Genomic DNA, 18,589 nt, shown 5'->3' on the forward strand with positions numbered 1-18,589 from the left:
CGGTCCGGAGCGGCCCCCCCAATAGCTCCGCGCCCGGGGCGCCCGGCCGTGCGGGCCTCGCGGGCAGCGCCTCCAGCACCCTCGGCCCCTGCTGGCGTCGGGTCGCGTCGGGGGCCGGGCCGCGGGCGAGGGGGGCGTCGAAGGGGGCAGCGGGGGGCGGGGCCTCGGAGGGGGCGGAGGGAGACGGCGGAGTGAGGGGCGCGTCCGGGGACCGAGACCGCACGGCGGGGGCGGAGCCCGCACGGCGGGGGCGGAGCCCGCGGGCCCCTCGGCGGGTAACTGGCGCTGGACGCCGAGCGCACCCTCCGCGTCTCCTTGGCAACCAGCCCCGGAGCCCCCCTCCCCGTCGCGTCAAGAGGAAATGGGCGTGCGCGCGGCGTGCGCTTCCGGCGCGGAGAGGGGCGGGAGCGACTGTGAACTGGCGGCGGGAAGGACCAATCGCGGAAGACGGCTGGCGAAGAGCCAATTGCCGGGGCAGGAGGGGGCGGGAGAGGGCGGAGTCTGAGGCGGGACCGACGGGGCCGAGCCAACCGCGGTGACCAGGGGGAGGGCCGGGGCGGGGCCGGCGCTGGGGCGGGGCCGGGGCCGGGGGCGGTAGCGGCGGCGACGGGACTGCGACCTCTTCCGGCCGGGTCTGGGGTCTGCGGTGCGGGGCGCGGGCTCGGGGTCCGGGGCGGCGGCCGGCCTGGCCATGCTGCAGCTGCGGGACTCGGTGGACTCGGCGGGCACGAGCCCCACGGCGGTGCTGGCGGCCGGCGAGGAGGTCGGCGCGGGCGGCGGCGGCGGCGGCGGGGTCGGGGTCGGGGGGAGGCCGGGCGCGGGCACGCCGCTGCGCCAGACGCTGTGGCCGCTCAGCGTCCACGACCCCACGCGCCGCGCCCGCGTCAAGGAGTACTTCGTGTTCCGGGTGAGGCGGGCCGGGCGTCCCGGGGAGGGGCCGGGCCGGGCCGGGGCGGGGGCGGGGGCCGCGGGAGGGGCCGGGGGGCCGCGGCGGACGGAGCGTGACCGCCGCCGCCCGCGCAGCCCGGCACCATCGAGCAGGCGGTGGAGGAGATAGGCGTGGTGGTGCGGCCGGTGGAGGACGGCGACATCCAGGGCGTGTGGCTGCTGACCGAGTGAGCGGGGCGCGGGGCCGGGGCCGGGGGCGCGGGGCCGGGGGCGGGGGCGCGGGGCCGCGCGGTGACAGCCGTGTGCGGGCAGGGTCGACCACTGGAACAACGAGAAGGAGCGGCTGGTGCTCATCACGGACCAGGCGCTGCTCATCTGCAAGTACGACTTCATCGGCCTTCAGTGCCGGCAGGTGGTGCGCGTGGCCTTGAGCGCGGTGGACACCATCTCCTGCGGGGAGTTCCAGTTCCCCCCGAAGTCGCTCAACAAGTAAGTCCGCGAGCGGAGCCGCGCCGGGGCCTCCGCTTCCCGGCGGCCTTGGGTCTGCCGCTGCGGTGGGCGGCGCGGGGGCTGCGGGCGCGTGGGCTGCGGGCTCCGGGGCTGCGGGCGCGCTGGAAGGAGAGCCGCGAGGCTGGCGGCGAAACGGAGCAGACCGGACCCGGCGTTCTTGGGATGGGGCCCGCCAAACCCAGCACTTTACCTCTGGCCAGGAAGGGGGGCCCGGGTCAGGTCTCGCCCTGCTCTGGCTGAGTTCTGACGGAAAAAGGGTCGTGTGTTATGTCCATTTACACATGTCCCTGCAAGTTAAAGGTAGAGCAGTTAGTGGCCCGTGTCAGGAGGAAGTGATCATGACCCTTGCGCAGCCTCGACTGCAGTCGGGTTGGGAGGCTTAGGCTGTCCGCCTCGAGCCCGCTGCAGAGCCTGGGTTTGGGGACGGGAAGCTGTGCCTGTCGAGAGTGCCAGCAGCGAGAACTTGGGGACAAAGCCCTCAAGTTGCCGGCGTGTCGTCCATGTGCTCAGCCCGCCCACAGAGTCTTCCGGTGGCCCCTTAACCTGCAGTAATCGTGGGAAGATCGGGGTCACCAGTTTTCCATCTGTCACGTCCAGAGTGCGCGGCGCGTGCTGACTGGCGACCGCGGTCACTCCCGGAGCCCAGAAGTTCTCTGCTGGAAGCGCCGCAGGTCTTGTCGGTGGCCGTGGAGCAGCGTCCCAGTGTCCGTCCCCACACCTGATCGGGCTGCGGGGGAGCGCTGGGGCCGGCGGAGTGAGCTCTTCGTTTCTTCTCTGTAGGCGAGAAGGTCTTGGGATTCGCATTCAGTGGGACAAGCAGAGCCGCCCTTCCTTTATAAACAGATGGAACCCCTGGTCCACCAATGTGCCCTACGCCACGTTCATCGAGCACCCGATGGCCGGTGCGGATGAGAAGACTGCCTCTCTGTGCCAAGTAAGACCATAAGAGCTGCTTCCCAGCTGTGATGGCAGTGTTCTCACGCTGCCCTGCTCACCGCGGCGGCCACGTGTGGCCATGGAGCATGGGAACGGTCATAGTAAACTGAGGAAACAGACTTATAAATTTTAGAAGGGTTAGCTTACATTTAAATAGCCCCATGTGGCTAGTGGCTCCTGGTCAGTGGGGCTGTACAGCCTGGCCCCTTGTGGCCACCATCGCCTTGGAGGAGGGCCTAGCAGGGTTCCAGGCAGTCTGTGTTCACCAGGAGAGGATGCCCTGGGGCCCTGGTAAGGCCATAGTTAGACGCCGCTTGGCAGCCGTGCACCGTGGCCTCCTTCCTGGCCTGGCAGGTGGCAGAGGGATTAGGTAGGTCCCGACTGCAGATCTGCTGTGATGTGCGGAGGGCAAGGCCCTGTGCGGCTCGTCATGTGTCCGCATGGCAAGGGACTAAACAGAGAGCCACATCATGAAGGCGCTGAGGGACTGTGAGGCTGTGGCTGGAAAGGCCTCTCACGCAGGGGCAGTGACGGGGGCTGGTGCAGAACTGGGTGGGGTTTTCCTGGTGTAGATCGCTGATCAACATGTTTTCTCTCTCTTTTAAGTTGGAAAGCTTCAAAGCTATGTTAATCCAAGCTGTCAAAAAAGCCCAAAAAGAGAGTCCTTTGCCGGGGCAAGCCAGCGGTGTGCTGGTCCTGGAGCGCCCCCTCCTCATTGAGACCTACGTGGGACTGATGTCCTTCATTAACAACGAAGCTAAACTGGGCTATTCCATGACCAGAGGCAAAATAGGCTTCTAGACGCTGCCACAGGCAGACATGGGAACTTGGGGCGTCGGACACGCCGGCTCTGCTGCCCCTGCAGGGTCGGAGCTCTGAACCTTTAGGGGTCTGAGCGCGATTAGAATAGTCGAATGAATTCTATGACCTAGCTGGGTCGTGGACATCTGGCAATAGGAGCTACGGACAAAAAGGAAGCTAGCTGTCCCTGTCTTGGCTGGTATTTTGTCTTCTAGAACCTGTTTCCGTGCTTTTCCTGGAGTGTCTGCATTTGGCTTCTCGTGGTCCTCCCCGCCCCAGCGCGCTGGCGTGTTAATAAACGCGTGGTCCTGCCAGGACCTCCCTGCTGGCGCTGCGAGCCCCAGGCCAATGCTGTGTGGACTGCTCCGTCCAGGGAGGTCCCTGACCCCACTGCCCGTAGTTGCAAATACCTTTCTGTTTGGTGTCCAGTTTTGTATTTTGAAATTTCATCCGTTTTCTTAAAGCTAATTGCAGAACAAGCCAGGCTGCTGAACTAAGCGAGAGACAGTCTGCCTCGCGCTGCCGAGTGAATAGCTGCTTTTGTGTGAATACATGTTTGACCCAAAGCCACGCTTTTGTAAACTTGTACTGTGTAGTACCTCTGGCATCCTTCCCAGGCCCGGAAGTCCACAGGAAGTCATTTCGAGACAGTTCATTAATTTCAGTCACCTTCTTAGTTCTTTGCAAACAGTTTGACGACCCTGCCTAGTCCAGGTTTGTCTTCTCGTTTTCGTATTTAAAATGGGGGTTGCTTACTTTGCTTTTCAAGATGCCCTTTTGAAAAAAGGGGTCGTATTAGTCTCCTCTCATATGCTGCTGACCCCGGCTCGGTGACCACAACGCCCACGCTGACCCAAGGCCGTCCATTGGCCCTGACGACGCCTGAGCCGCGGCAGCCAGCAGAGCGTGTCCAGGTGGGAACCGCAACACGCCGCCCACTCTCGCACCTGCCCTCCGCTTGCTGGCTCGACTGGGAGCACGTGTCCCCGGCCTGAAGTGCCGGCTCACCGTTTCTCCCTCCCCATCCACAGCTTTGGCGTGGCTGTAGTTGGCATGGCTGGGACCCAAACGCAGCAGCCTGTGCGCATCAAAAGGCTGCCTCCACGCCACCTGGGTCTCGAGCCTTCGCTTTTGGTCTCGTAGTAAAGACATTTACAATTGAACACATGTCTTTCCTTCTTTGAAGCTGTTCGCTTTGAGAGCCTGCCAACTGGCTGTGCACATTCGGGTAAGGAATTCCTGTCCTGGTGCAGCTCGCTCAGAGAAAAACCTAGAGAGTGGCGAGCAAACCAGCCTTGAGCCTTTAGCCGGGCTGACGAACCCAGGTTTGGAAGCCTACTTCCTGCACTGGTGCTTCTCCGTCCTGGCCGCCGTCAGACCACCTGGACTGAGAGGTGGCAGGAACTGCTGTGGACAGAAGGCCAGGGGGGACTCTCTGCAGACCTGACCGTGACCCAGAGGCCCTGGGGCCTGTGTTCCCTGCCTCCCCATGTGGCACCACCCTTCCAGTGCTCAGGGCTCCCCTCCCTGCACTCCAGAACACGGCCCATGTGAAGCCCAAGCCGGTTCCCCAGAAACACCACGCAGTGATGGGGAATGGGGGCCCCAGAGCAGAGCAGGTATCCACCTGAGGGAGAAACGGGGTCTGTTCCTTCCTGTTAGTGACCCCAAAACCTGAGACCAGGAGTCCCTCCCATAACCAAACCTTTCATGGACGCAAGCCATCAGCCATTTTATGAATTAGGAAATACTTATTTTAAATAAAAATTATTACCATACATATTTACAAAAATGCTATAGAAAAATAACAGCAAATCGTTTCCTCTGGGCCACCATGGCTGGAGCAGCACCCAGGAAAGCCCATCCCTTCTCTGCAGCCGGCACATGCCAGCCGTCCTGCCTCGGTCTCACCAGGACCCGGCTATGCACACGGCCTAGGTATGGTCACCCGGCCGTCCGAAGGCTGTGCCAACTCTCTCCTCGGTCTCCAGGAAGCACAGACAGAAGTGGTCCTTACTGAGAAGGGCCAGTGAGTCCCCGCTGAAATGCCAGCACAGAGAAAGCACCTGAAAGTCACCTGGAGAAAGACAGGTGGCCAGAGGGTTAAAGGCTGAGAGCAACACCACACTCCATGAGCAGAGGACAGGCCCAGAGAGACCCAGCCACAGCCCCAGATCAGCTCGGGGGGCCTTCTTACAACCTAGAGACACTGCGAGCCCCAGGCCAATGCCAGGGAGTGCACGCTGGGGACGGGCGGTGACCCTCGCTTCACACTCAAGGCAGTAATGCAGACGAGCCAGGCTGTGCCCGTCTGCTGGAGTCCCGCCTGCGGCCGGCCAGGAGGAACTCCGAGGAACGCGGCCGCGCACTCACCTTCCCCGGGCACCTGCACCGACACGCAGCCCGCCGGCGACCACAGGTACACCTTGTTGCCGCCCGTGCAGATGGCCAGTCGGGGCTGCTGTGGGTCCCACTGGAAGGAGCGCACCGGGGACAGCTGCTCAAGCACCACGAAGAGTTTCAGCTTCTGTATGTCCCAGATCCAGACGGCATTCGGGACGCTGTCTGAGGAGGGAAGATGCGGCAGGTGCCCGGTTCTTCACCGCGCCCCAGAGGCTGGGCCACGGGACCCATGGGCGCCGCTGCTCTGGGGTCTTCACGGGCAGCACACTCCCCGCTCCTCCCTCCAGGCTCCCGGGCCTAACGACTGTTTCTATGCCCTAAAAAACCATGAACACCCTCCCTGTCTAAAACGGGCCCTCGGCCGTCCTGCTGTCTGGGCCCTGTTCTTCACCAAACAGGACAAGGCCAGCGGTCGACCGGCTGCTGCTCTGCCAGACAAGGCCTGCGCCTCCAGAAGCTTCCGTGGGCACGCTGTCCCAGCACCAGGGAGGACGCAGCACTCTGGGAAGCCTGATACCTGGTTTCTTCTCGGCTCTGAAAGCCTGGGCACCCAAGGAAACCGCGAGAGGCCTGGTGCAGGCCTGTGGCCACTGACCATTTCTTGTCGCCAGGAAGTAGTTGTCCGGACTAAAGGCCAACGCTCCTATGCCGACTTTCGGGTTTGCTCGGTCAGCAACAGGCTTCAGAGTCTGTAAGGAAACTGGCACCGAGGCGATCTCATCTAGAACATTGGAAGAGGGGATGCTGCGGGGCAGTTGTGGCGTGCACATCTGAGACCCCACCCTGGCCGCCCCCCCGGCCCTCGTGCAGAACAACACTGGCATGTGAACACGTCAGGCAAACGCCTATGAAATCGGGGCTCACCCGTGCCCCGCGTCAAGGCAGCAAATGCACCTGCAGGGGGGTCCGCGGGGCAGAGAGGCCTGGCCACGCGGGGCGGGGGTGTGTGGGAACTCGGGCCTTCCCCTCCACTTTGCTGTGCACTTAAACTGCTCTACGGGAAAGTCTTAAACGACGTTGTAAGACCTGCAGTGAGAGGTTATAAGAGGAAGAGAAGGCCGGTGGGGGGGCAGTGTGCTCGCTGGGTCCAGGTCGCCCCACTGGGGGTGCTGACGGAGCCCGGCCTGGCCACTGCTCCAGGGCCCCCTCTTGTCCTAAAGCCTGCGTGACGCCGCACAGAAGCGGGGACCCCATGGCTGAGACCCACAAGCAGCCCCGTGGCTGCAGGCCCCCGGACGGACTGCTCCCACACCTCTCTCGCTGACCGGGGGACATATGCCCAGTCATTAGGGAACTCGCCCTCGGAGCACCAGCTGTCCAGCCTGGGTCCAGCACTTAGATGCAATCAGCAAACACCTCCCCACGCTCTACCGCTCCCCGAGTGAGGGCTGCTGGCTGGGAGGGGTCACAGGGAAGGGAAAATATACCTAAAGAAAAAAAATCAATGTCCAGGGGCGCCTGGGGGGCTCAATGGGTTAAGCCTCTGCCTTTGGCTCAGGTCATGATCTCAGGGTCCTAGGATCAAGTCCTGCATCGGGCTCTCTGCTCGGCGGGGAGCCTGCTTCACCCTCTCTCTGCCTGCCTGTCTACTGGTGGTCTCTCTCTCTCTGCCAAATAAAATAAATAAAATCTTAGAAAACAAAAGAAAAGAACATGGATGGCCCCGGCCCTCTGCTGCTCACATTTGCTCTCCGTGCTGGAGGCCGCACCGGCCGCTGCCCTGGGCGGGGGGAAGGCCAGGCGGCCCAGCGCCAGCCGCGGGTTCTTCTCGGCTTCCTTATACACCACCTGGAACACACAACAGTCTTGCTGCCGGCCCGCTCGGCAGGGGCAGGAGCACAGGCGGTGACAGTACCTGATAATGGTGACGCCTGACCTCGTGGCAGGGGTGCCGTTCCTGGGGACAGGAGGGACCCTGCCCAGCAACACCCGCTCCCTCGTGGGGTTCTTAATGCCTTCCGTGTGTGCTGGCGGCGTACAAACCTGCATCACGCGGCCGGCCGCTCGGCCAGCACGCACAGGCATTTCCCAGGGGGCAAGGCCCAGGAAACGAGGCGGCATCTGCGGACTGAGGCCTGACAGGCCCGTGCTTGAGGAGGTGAGGAGCCTCAGCCTGCCCTACAGCTTTAGAAGGCGCTGGCGTTGTGGCTGGAAGGACCTGCAGCACACCCTTCCAGGGCAGTACGGCCGGCCCGCTCGGACTCGGCCTCTCACAACCTTGCCCACACCTCTAGCCCAGTGCCTCCACAGGGCCCCGCCTGAGCCTCACTTCCCCAGGTATGCCCCTCTCTTCCTTCTGTTTTCACTCATGTTTCTCATCTGTGGGCAAGTTCCCCAAGGTCAGGGTCTGTCCGCCCCCTGCTGGGCTGCCCCTGCCCCCAGCACCTGCCTCAGGACATTTGCACTTCCTGTTTCCACTGCCTGAACCGCTTATCCCTCAGATCCTGTATCACTTCTTCCTGGCATCTGACGCCGTGATCCCTCAGCACGCTGCCAGTCCCTGCCTGCTCAGGGACATCCACTCCCTAGATGGATGGTCTGGTTCTCCAGCCCTAGATGCTCAGTGCCTGCAGGTGGGAGACCCTGGTTACAGTGCCGAGAGCAGGGGCAGCTCTGGGACATCTGCGGAGGGGAGGGATAGGGCAAGGACTCTAATCCTGTGAAATGTTCCATGACAGATGTTTCTAGCGGCGCCTCCATTAGGCATCTGTCTTCGACTCCCGTGATCCTGGGGTCCTGGGATCGAGCACCACATGGGGCTCTCTGCTCAGCAGGGAGCCAGCTTCCCCCTCTCCCACCCCGCCTGCTTGTGTTCCCTCTCTCGCTGTCTCTCTGTCAAATAAATAAAATCTTTATTTTTGAAAAAAGAGAGAGGGGGGCGCCTGGGTGGCTCAGTGGGCTGAGCCGCTGCCTTCGGCTCGGGTCATGGTCTCAGGGTCCTGGGATCAAGTCCCGCATCGGGCTCTCTGCTCAGCGGGGAGTCTGCCTCCTCCTCTCTCTCTCTGCCTACTTGTGATCTCTCTCTATCAAATAAATAAAATCTATAAAAATAAGTAAATAAATAAATAAACAGAGAGAGAGAAGAAAAACAGTGACACAAGTTTCTAGTGATGTAAGTGCCTGTATCACACGAGGAACAGTGTGAAGAGAAAAGCGCATTTTTCTACCTCCCTTCCCCAAATGCTGCCCTGACGGAGGCCTGCATTCCAGACTTACTATTTTGGGATTAGTAACAGTTGCTGGATGCCCAAACTCTGTGATCATTTTCCAAGTCACATGATTAAGAATGCGCACCTGAGGAGAGAACGTGCGCGTGAGGCCCGGCCTGCGCTGGGCCCTCGGCGTCCCCACGTGCCCTGCTCTGTCCTCACCTTCCCATCGTAGCTTCCCACCGCCAGGAACTGACTGCTGGGGCTCCAGGCCACCGACTTGACGCCCAGGGACCACTCGTAGGCACAGTAGGCAGACAGGAGCCGGCCGTCCAAGGAGTAGAGCAGGACCTTGTACTGAAGGAGACACCACAGCGGCTGAGCCTCGTGCTGACCTGAGCCCGGGAAGGACACAGACACCTGCCAGCGGGACTCGGACAGCGGGTGGGACGTTGGAGAGAAGACAGGACCTCCCCCGCCAGAGGCGACAGTGGGGTCCTTGGCCACAAACGTAAGGACTTTGTGGTCCAAGGACTACAGCTCCACATCGGAGCCCAGGAGGCTAACCGGGCCACCACGGAACCTCAGGTAAACACAGGTCACAGCACTTAAGTCACAGAGGTCTACCTGGTCATCTTCTATACCTCCAGACAGGTGTCCCACACTGCCAGCACACAGCCGTTTGGGGCCCACTCAATCCCTGCGAGGTCCTGGGTCTCCGTATCAAAGTGCTTCCAAAAGCAAAAGGGAGAAACAATACTTTTGAAAGTGTTTCCTTAAACAAAGGCACAATTTATAACTGAGGTTTTTATTTTACATGTTTAGTATTTAATTTCTTTATATAGAAATGGACAAGAGTATCTACAGCTCTGTCCTTCCATAATTAAAATCCCGCCGGAGCATCAAGGAGGTCCCAGGCGGCCAGCACGCGGCCAGCACGCGGCTACAGCCCGCGAGGCAGGACGGGGCCCAGCGCGGCCCCTCCTGCTGCCCTCCCCGCGCTCCCCCCTCCTCCTCTTCCCGCCTGCTCAGCCTCACTCCTGCAAGGCTGACTCAGGCAAGATCGGGCCAGGACCCTCCATGCCCAGTCAGCGAGGACTCCTTGGTGCTCTGATGGAATGGCCATTCCTATTCCAGAAGCTTCTCTGCACCCGGCCTCCTGCAGATGTAAGCCCAGCCAGGGCAGGGCTCTGTGCCCTGGGCTGCCCGGCACCCCGGCACCCTGGCATCTTGCCCAGAGTAGGCGCTCGTCCTCCTCACACAGCAACACACACGCAAATCCCACTACACTAACAAACGGGAAATGGCTCCCAAGGACGGCACATCAGGTCTACTGCACACCGGGTGGGCCCATGCTCTGCACTCCGGAGCGACGACGTCACACTGTCGCCCACTCTCCTGAAGGGGCCCCGGAGCTGCCAGGAATCCCCGTCTCGGCCACCCCCGTGCCCACAGGATCACCGAGCAAGCCCTACCCGCAGCAGCTGCCAGTCGCTGCAGACGAAGATGCTCACGTGGTCCTTGCAGTCCCGCCGCTCAGCCAGCGCCAGGTAGCGGCCGTCCCGGGTGAAGGAGATCCCTGCCGAGAGGAACAGGGCCTGCTGTCCGCAGCCGAGCAGGAGGAACCACACCTTCGAGGAGGGACGGGGCATGGGAAGGGAAGTAGCGGCCGCGGGAAGGGACGGGTGCACGCAGCCCACAGGAGAGCCACGACGCAGTGACTGTGGTCCGGGCTCCACCGCCCGCTGGGCTGTTCTGCAGAACCCCGCAGACCCCGGGCCGGGACCTGCGAGGAAACCTGGGAACTGCGGAACGTTACTAAAAGGTGCGCCTCGCACCTCACGGGACACGGGTCGTCATGTCTTTAGAAAATAAGTCACAGGGAATTCTACCGGTTTAAAGTCGGTTGTCATTACACGTTGAATTTTTACTTTGAATTTAACTACTTGGAAGAAGTGAACTTAAGCAAAGAATTTGGAAATAGACTTTGGTTGAAAATGTTAAATTTCTAGTTCCGTATGAGCTCAAAAAGCCCTGAGCCACATCTCATGCGTCGTGAGCCAGAAGAACACACACAGAAGACTTTGCTTCCACTCAGGAAATGTATTTGCCTTCCGCAGAGACACTGAGATCCAAGTTATACAGATAAAAATGAACATGCAGTTGCATTTCATTCAAGTTCCAAACTGCTAATGGCAACAGAAAAAATGGAAAAATATTCAAATCGTGTAAGGCTTCATTCTGCTCGTGCATAAGACTGCACGTTCAGGAAATGGTGCCACGAGCTCCTGGCAGCAGCGGGACAGGCGTGCGGCACCTTCCCGAGGTCACCTGGCTGCACTTCCAGGCATGGTGACCACAGGGGTAGTCGCCAGAAGGCCTAGAGGCTTGAAGTTCAGAACTGGGGTGGAGGGGTGCTCCCGGGAGGGGCATGAGCTGAAGGCACCTGGGCCCCAGTTCTCTGACAGGGAAGGGGACGATGTGTAAACCCTACTTCTTTGAGGTCCTTTGATTCTACCTCGTCCTCTGAGACACACGTGGGATGTCAGAGACGAGGCATTAGCAAGTCTGGGTGCAGAGGCAGAGAGTTGGCTACGCACGGACACGCTGCCGAGGCTACGTGTGCCCACAAAGTGTCCGTGATAAAGAGGGCACGCGCTCCCCGGACCCCAGGCACGTGGAAAGGCTTCAGAGCCGCTCTGGCCACTCACCCTGCTGACAGGCTTTCGGGTACTTGATGTAAGACACAGACTTTGTGCACAAGGACCAGACCGTTATCCGCAGCTGTCGAGGAAAAGGGGAAAGAAAACAGTGTCGACTTAGCAGTTTCCGAGACGGGCTTCAAGCCTCCCACAGTCTCCCACTCCGTGGCCCGAGTAAGCCATTTGCTGCAGAATTACAAACAGGTCGGGCAGCTGAAGGGGAAACGGAAGCTGGTCTGCAGCGGAGCGCACCTCCTACTGCCAGAGGGTCTGCTCGAGTCCTTAAAATTGTAGCTGAAGAATTTTTTTAAAATCTGCTTTCTGGGGTGCCTGAGTGGCTCAGTGGGTTAAAGCCTCTGCCCTCGGCTCAGGTCATGATCTCAGGGTCCTGGGATGGAGCCCCACATCGGGCTCTCTGCTCAGTGGGGAACCTGCTTCCTCCTCTCTCTCTGCCTGCCTCTCTGCCTACTTATGATCTCTATCAAGTGAATAAATAAAAATCTTTTTAAAAAATCTGCTTTCTTTTTCTTTAAAACTAGGCAAAAAGATTACATAACGACACCGATGTGATTCTAACACTCTGATGACCTAAGCCACATGTCTTTCTCGGACGTGCACCCGCTTTCTCACCACCGCGCGGTTTCACAGCAACCATCAGTGACAGGCGCCTGCGCACTCACATGGAACTCGGTGGTGTTGAGGATGTGGCGGCCGTCCGGGCTCCAGCACGAGGCCACCAGCCCGGCCGAGCCCTCGTCAATTCTGCAGTGCCATTCCGGCTGCTCCAAGGACCACACCTGCGTTTGCGACACACACAAGTGAGCAGAACCACAGCAGATCAGCACACGGACCACGCGGAACCCAGCTCCCGACCCAGGGCAACTTTCCCAGTGTTTCCTGAGGGGCCGGGGCCTGACGGCAGCATGAAGCCACACCGCTGGGTGACCTCACTGGGCTGAGTTTTAAATAGGCTATTCCCTTTGCCAGCCCTACGAGCTCCTTCAGGAGACGCTGGATCTGTACACCACATGTGCACTTCCCAAAACCCACGAAGTCCACGTTCAGTGTCTCTGAACGCTTTCTGTTACGGAAGTCTATTTGGTTACAAATTAAGAAGATCGAAGTGTTTTCTTGTTTTGAAAGTACTTAAACCATTAAAACTAATAATTTTAAGACAAAACTAGCTTTGAACTACACTGCCCTTCCCCCGCCCCCAAACCAAGAGGGCAACAGAGCATGATCACCCTGTCCAGGCCACGCTCTGGGAAGGCCTCGGGGCTGTGGGCCCTGCGGGCAGCGCACCTGCACCAGCCCCCGCTTGTACATGGCGCACAGGATGAACCGGGAGTCCGCCGACCACTCGGCGTGCTGGATCTGGTCCAGGCACGTGTACAGTTGGAGGACCTGGAGGGTGTTCACGTCCCGGACCACTAACCGGTACTGCACACAGGAAGCCTGCAAGGGAACAGAGAGGCCTCCGTGGTCTACAGTGTAAAGCCAGGGGCCTTCAGAGCATCTGCGCTCCCTGCCCCCCCATGCAGGAGCTCCCCCCTTCCTCCTCTCCCTTCAGACCGGTCTTCCATCCCATCGGGACTGCCTCCTGTTCCCGACTGCATCGCCCGCTCCCAACAGAGAAGCCCTCCCACGATACAGTCGAAATATACAAACTACGTCTGAAAACTGAGACGTTCCAGGGTAAAGTACTCTGTTAAAACTCTCCACTTGAGTTATTTTCTACTCATGTCCGTGTGGGATGAGCACTTCTGTGAACTAACCAAGGGCGCTGCTGCTCGAGCCCCGCAGACAAGTCACAGGAAGTGAGTGAGGTCAGAGGTCTCGGGTCCTCGCTGAGAAGGCCCACTGAGACGTAAGGATGCTGTGCAAACGCTCGCTGACTTCGAGGGAACAGAGCATACATACTGGCCTCTGCCCTGGACTCTGGCTCAGAACTCCTGGGAGCCCCTTGAAACCTCCTGGGTGACGGGGAGCATCTTTTCATTATTTTTTTTTTAAACTTTATTTATTTATTTGACAGAGGGAGAGAGATCACAAGTAGGCAGAGAGGCAGGCAGAGAGAGAGGGAGGAAGCAGGCTCCCTGCTGAGCAGAGAGCCCAATGCGGGGCTCGATCCCAGGACCCTGAGATCATGACCTGAGCTGAAGGAAGAGGCTTAACCCACTGAGCCCCCCAGGCGCCCCAGGAGCATCTTTTGTTCTAATGAAGCAGCTCTAGGTGGGTCTTCTGGTCACCAGAAACACTGGCCATGGTTAGAAGCTTGGAATTTTCAGCCCAGTCCCATCCTCCAGAGAGAGGAGAGGGGCTGGCAATGGAGTTAACAACTGATCACGAGGAAGCTGCTGCAAAATGCAACGGTATGGGGGTCAGAGAGCTTCCAGGCTGGCGAACACACCACACAGGGAAGATGACACAGCCCACCCCCACCCATGGGGACCGAGGCTCCTGCGCACGAGGCCCTCCCAGACCTTGTCCTACCCATCTGGCTAGTCCCCTGTATCCTTTATCGCGTGCTTTAACAAGCCAGTGTTTCCCTGAGTTCTGTGAGTACCTGAAGGGCCTGTCGGGAACCTGAAGGCCTGCCACTGTGGCTGGCCTCTAATGTGGGGTGCCTACTGTCCACCTGTGGGTCTCCAGGTGGATCGTGCCAGAACTGACTGGAGATGTAGGACACCCCACTGGTATCCTGGGGGCTCCAAAGAGACGTGTGGGACGACACACAACTACGCTTTCCCAGCCCAGGAGGGAAAAGCAGGGCCATTTTTCCTACAGTTGCACTGCCTCATTCCCAATACTGACTAGGAAGATGTGTAAGTGTCAGTGCTGTTTTCCCGAACACGGTTTATGGCCATTGTTGTTAAAAATGCCGTATCTAAGCAAATAATTTGAATTTACTTATGTGCTGACTATAGATTAGATTACAACTTAGAAATCAAGAACTGATTTTTAAATGTTAATGGCTTCCGTCTTATCCTTATCAATGTCAAACTAGATTACTGGTTTGTGTTTTATGAACTTTCATCTTAAAAAGGCCTCATGAGGGGCATCTGGGTGGCTCAGTGGGTTAAGCCTCTGCCTTCAGCTCAGGTCATGATCTCAGGGTCCTGGGATCAAGCCCTGCATCGGGCTCTCTGCTCAGCGGGGAGCCTGCTTCCCTCTCTCTCTGCCTGCCTCTCTGCCTACTTGTGACTTCTGTCTGTCAAATAAATAAATAAAATCTTTTTTTAAAAAAAGGGGGGCCTCGTGAGTTTTCTTTGTCAAAAGGAGAGGGGAGGGCAATTGTGGATTAGAAGAAACAGGGGTCACAGTGCAGCTTTCTGATCAGTTACAATGAACCCTTTATGAAATGCAACATCTGTATCGGCACTTATGAAACTGTTGCAAGTTATCTGTCAAATCTGTTGCAAGATATTAAAATGGCAACACAGACCTACTTTCTTTAGGATTTATGATAGACCTTCGAAGAACAGGATTCCAGTAACATTATAATAGAGTGTCCTGCAGTATTTTCACCAAGGCAGAGAAACCACAGGGCAACAAAAAGGAAGCAAAGTAATACAGTGTTTCTTTCCATAATTTACTGGGGTTTTCAGAAATTATTTTTAAAGACCTAATTTATGGGGAGCACTTTGAGTAACATACCAAGGCTTCTGGGGTGAATTAAGCAGAAGACTTTATGTATGTGTTAGCTGAATGCTGGTTTACATGATTTAACACCTCTACAAAGGAGTTGTGTTCTCAAAGACCTAGACAAACACCAGGAATGTCAGTAAATCTCCATCTGAGAAAGAACCATGGGGCATGGTTCAGTTCAGACACACAACTAAGCGCACTTTTATAAGGCATGATCTTTTCTTACTGGATTTCCAACGTCCAGTATCTCCCCGCTCCTGCCTCCCCACACAAGGGTCTGAGGGTATACACTGATGATACTGGTCTATTTCAAAGCTTACATTGCCCGGATGGAGTCACTCAGTGAGTTCAGCACCATTCTGTCACCCCAATAATGAACAATAATAATAATAAGTCCTAGAAGCTCAAAGGAGTGCAGACAATGCCGTGTGTCGGGACACAGACTGCTATTCCTCCCATCATTCATCTGTCCCGGGGCAGATACAGGTGAAGGCGGCAGGAAAAGACCAAGCAGCTGCACCACTGCACCCACCACTGCACCAGACCAGACCACAGCCGGCGGAGTCCCGAGTTTGCCTTACGTGTCAGCCGGACAATGAGCTGATGCCTCGGATCCGCAAATGGGTGAAGCAGGACTGCCGTTGCCTGCCCCTGAGGGACGGAACCGAGGCAGGGAGGCTGGCACCTGCCCAAGCCGGGGCTCCTGCTTGGAGCATCTGCCCAAGTCCTCTGCCCCGAGCCCCTGCAGAACTATGCAGCCGGGTCACCTGCCCCCCACTCGGGGTATCTGCCCGGTCCCCCGCCCAGACCCCAGCCTGAGCCCCGTGCCCCAGGGCCCCTGTTCCAGGCATCCGCCTGGGTCCCCGGAGGGAGGCCCGTGTTCGCGGACCCCCGAGCTGCCTCCCCCCGGGCCCCGAGATCGCTCACCAGGTATTTGCCGTCCGGGGAGAACTTGCAGAGCAGGCTGGAAAGCTTGAACACCTCAGAGAAGTTCATGGCGGCCGCCTACCCCGGGGCCCGGGAACGTCAGTCCAGCTCTGCAGAGTTGCCTCAACCGCTACCTCCCCGGCCGGAAGTGACGGAGGACGAGAGCACGGCGCAGCCTATCAGGGCCCCCGGTGCCCGCGCAGCATTGTGGGGCTTGTAGTTCTCCCAGTCCCGCGCCACCTGGCGCCGCTTCCCGCGCAGGCGGTCCCCTCCCGCGGGGGTGGGCGGGGCGGGGCGCAGCGCGTGCGCTCAAATTGAATTTCAAACAACGCATCATGTTTGCGGATAAATGTCTCCAAAACCGCACGGGACACACTGACACTAAAAGAGTCCCCGCTATCTGAAGTTCGGGGACGTCCCGTCGGACGGCAAGTGCACCGACAGCGACTACGCGGGCACAGTCACACCGACACGCGCTCGCCTAAGAGACGCAGTCGTGTGCACACGCGCGTGCTGATACGCAAACGTGCACACGCGCGTGCTGTTCCACACGTGCGGTGTAAGTCCGCATTCGTTTGCTCTTTGAAGCTGCGTCGGCCGCCCTGCCTGTCGCGAGGCCCTCGCCCGCCCCGGGTGGCACCGGGATCTGGGGAGAACTACGCGGACGCGGGCTCCGCAGGGCCGGGGGGCGCGCGCACCCTCCGGTTCTCCGCACGCGCGCATTTGGACCCGCGCACAGCAGAGGGACCGGCCGGAGGCCCGAGGCGGGCGGGGAACCTCGGCAGGCGGGGCCGCGCGCACCTGCCTCAGCGTCGCGCACCTTGCTCGCTCCCCAGCGAGCGCCTTGACCTCTCGCCCTCCGGGAACCCCTGGTCCTCCTTCCCCGAAGAAGGCTTCCCGCAGGCCCTGCCAAGGCCCTGCCTGCGCCTCCCGACCCTCCCGGGGCGCGCGGAACCGGACACGCGCCTCGACCCTCCCTCTGGGAACCCAGACCCAGCCTGGCTCCCCCCAACGCCTGGGTGCGCACAGTCCCCCGCCTGCCCCCTGCGGACGCCCCCCAGCTTCCTGGAACAAACCCGCAGCTGATGCGTGTTTGCGTCCGGGTCCAGGCGGTGCGAGCCTGTTCTGTCCCGGGCCAAATCAGTCCGTGCTCGTGATTCGTCTTTGTGTCCCCAACCTCCGCGCCTTCCAACCAGGAGGTGAGCCGCGAAAGTGTGCAGAAGTGAGCCAGGCGCGCCAGGTGAGAGGCGGACCCTTGCGGCCGGAGTACCCGGTCTGCACCAGCCCGGCTCGGACACAGTTCCACAGGCGACACTGCCATGAGGGTCACGCAAGCCCGGGGACGGCGGTTCGGAGGCAGATAACAGGTCGCGTGAGCCCCAGAACGCAGCGCACAGCAGGGGCCTGCCGCCGAGAGCCTCTCCGAAAGTGACACGCGCGCGGGTTCTGCGGCCGAAGCCCCGCCCTGCGTGGGTTCCAGCCCCTGGAGCCCTAAATGTCACCGGTCCGAGGGAAGACTTGCCCTGAGGCGGGTCTCTGCGCGTAGAGAGCGATTCCAAGTGCACAATCCACGTGTCGCGGTGGACACCCACGCGGACCTGCGAGAACGCAGAACAGAAACCGGCGCCCGGGGCCAGCAGGCCGCGGCCAGGGGAGGGAGCCGGGTGCAGGCCGCGATCTGGGAGTGTTTGCGTCACAACCTCTGCCCAGGAAAGCCGTGGGCTGGGGCCAGAGTCTCTCCCAGAGGGTCCCCGACGTTCTGCAATGCCGGGCGGGGCCGCGATCTTGGGTCGGTGACAGTGTAGACATCGCGCCCTCTTCCGAGTCCCCCTGGAGCCCCCCGGGGGCAAACGGCCCCACCCAAACCACCCCTCCACCCCCGGTCCTGTGGCCGTGACCCTCACCCCTGTTCCCCGCAGCTAGGGCAGACCCTCCGCGGACCAAGAAGGCCCTTCTCCTATTCCTTGGAGTCTGAGCGCCCGGCGCACGGAGGGACCCAGCGCCGGTTGGGGGAGGGAGGGCAGCCCCGGGTGTCGGGAAAATGCGGGGTCTAGGCCAAAACAAGGCTTTAGGACGCAGAGTCTGCTTCTCTCCGCCCTCGCTCCCGCGCGCCCTTACCGCGCCCCCAAGCCGGCGGAGGGTCGCGGTCCCCGCTCGTCGGCGGGAGAGCCCCCGCGCCCGGCCCGCGTCCCCCCCGGGTTAGGCGGCCCAGCCGGCTGCGCCGAGTCCACGCGCGCCAAAAGGCGGCGGGAAGGAGGCGGGGCAGAGCGCGCCCGAGACCCCGACTCGCGCTCGGCCAGCTGGGGGGGCGGGGCGCCGGCGGCCACCTCGGCCTCCGCCCGGCCCCGCCGCCCGCGCTCCTCCCGCCGCGCTGAGCGGCCCGCGCTGCCTTCCCGCCCGGCCGGCGGCCCAAGGCGCTAAAGCCCGCGGCCGCCCCTGCCCGCGGCGCCTCCCCTCCCCGCGTCCATTTAACCCGCCTGGGCAGCCCGCGCTCGCCCTGCACCCACTACGGGGCCAGCGCCCGCCGGCTCCGGCGTCGATGCCCCTGGCTCCGACCGCACCAGGTAGGAAGCGCGGCGCGGCCTGCCAAGGCCGAGCGCAGGGCGGGGTCGGGGGGGGGGGGCA

At 60.4% G+C, this 18,589-nt stretch overlaps 3 protein-coding genes across 7 annotated transcripts in view; 2 read left to right on the forward strand and 1 right to left on the reverse strand.

Annotated features, from left to right (window-relative positions):
* Nucleotides 1-595: 595 nt before the first annotated feature.
* TPRG1L (tumor protein p63 regulated 1 like) lies at nt 596-4,298 on the forward strand. Of its 2 annotated transcripts, XR_009345581.1 has the most exons (6): nt 596-907; nt 1,024-1,115; nt 1,201-1,377; nt 2,179-2,332; nt 2,941-3,440; nt 3,513-4,298. XR_009345581.1 is itself a non-coding variant. In XM_059138445.1 (5 exons), exons 1-5 carry the CDS (start codon nt 692-694, stop codon nt 3,133-3,135), a joined length of 834 nt encoding a protein of 277 aa, XP_058994428.1. In that variant the 5' UTR covers nt 596-691; the 3' UTR covers nt 3,136-4,298. The 2 variants fall into 2 exon arrangements, 1 of the variants encoding a protein (XP_058994428.1); XM_059138445.1 differs by having other exon boundaries at nt 2,941-4,298.
* WRAP73 (WD repeat containing, antisense to TP73) lies at nt 1,470-16,149 on the reverse strand. 3 transcript variants are annotated; one of them, XM_059138443.1, is made up of 12 exons: nt 15,965-16,149; nt 12,692-12,844; nt 12,070-12,186; nt 11,399-11,471; nt 10,163-10,266; nt 9,332-9,418; nt 8,910-9,044; nt 8,755-8,832; nt 7,221-7,326; nt 6,134-6,259; nt 5,509-5,700; nt 1,470-1,685 (listed from the first exon to the last, which is right to left on the reverse strand). In XM_059138443.1, the coding sequence occupies exons 1-12, from the start codon at nt 16,031-16,033 to the stop codon at nt 1,585-1,587; spliced, it is 1,341 nt and encodes a 446-aa protein (XP_058994426.1). In that variant the 5' UTR covers nt 16,034-16,149; the 3' UTR covers nt 1,470-1,584. The 3 variants fall into 3 exon arrangements, with proteins under 3 accessions (XP_058994426.1, XP_058994425.1, XP_058994427.1); XM_059138442.1 differs by lacking the exon at nt 1,470-1,685 and adding an exon at nt 4,867-5,212 and having other exon boundaries at nt 15,965-16,137; XM_059138444.1 differs by lacking the exons at nt 1,470-1,685; nt 15,965-16,149 and adding exons at nt 4,867-5,212; nt 15,619-15,637.
* A 973-nt stretch (nt 16,150-17,122) lies between these two features.
* The window catches only part of TP73 (tumor protein p73), a 60,090-nt gene continuing 58,623 nt past the window's right edge, over nt 17,123-18,589 (forward strand). The window contains exon 1 of one of the 2 annotated variants that reach the window (XM_059138441.1): nt 17,123-17,204. The gene's annotated coding sequence lies outside the window, so the exon portion shown is untranslated. Of the gene's footprint in view, nt 17,205-18,363; nt 18,529-18,589 lie in introns of those variants that run through there. The other variant, XM_059138440.1, reaches the window with a different exon arrangement.

This window comes from Mustela lutreola, chromosome 10 (assembly GCF_030435805.1).
Source record: "Mustela lutreola isolate mMusLut2 chromosome 10, mMusLut2.pri, whole genome shotgun sequence".
NCBI classification, from domain to species: Eukaryota; Metazoa; Chordata; class Mammalia; order Carnivora; family Mustelidae; genus Mustela; species Mustela lutreola.

What these genes read in the sequence shown, in the direction of transcription:
- WRAP73 (XM_059138442.1), bottom strand. Translation starts at nt 16,033, where the DNA reads ATGAACTTCTCTGAGGTGTTCAAGCTTTCCAGCCTGCTCTGCAAGTTC. An exon ending in TCAACACCACCGAGTTCCAT is followed by an intron (nt 11,472 to 12,069) that starts GTGAGTGCGCAG and finishes TTTCCTCGACAG; the next exon opens with CTGCGGATAACGGTCTGGTC. An exon ending in TGGGAAGCTACGATGGGAAG is followed by an intron (nt 8,833 to 8,909) that starts GTGAGGACAGAG and finishes TTCTCTCCTCAG; the next exon opens with GTGCGCATTCTTAATCATGT.
- TPRG1L (XM_059138445.1), top strand. Translation starts at nt 692, where the DNA reads ATGCTGCAGCTGCGGGACTCGGTGGACTCGGCGGGCACGAGCCCCACG. An exon ending in AGGAGTACTTCGTGTTCCGG is followed by an intron (nt 908 to 1,023) that starts GTGAGGCGGGCC and finishes CCGCCCGCGCAG; the next exon opens with CCCGGCACCATCGAGCAGGC. An exon ending in AGACTGCCTCTCTGTGCCAA is followed by an intron (nt 2,333 to 2,940) that starts GTAAGACCATAA and finishes CTCTCTTTTAAG; the next exon opens with TTGGAAAGCTTCAAAGCTAT.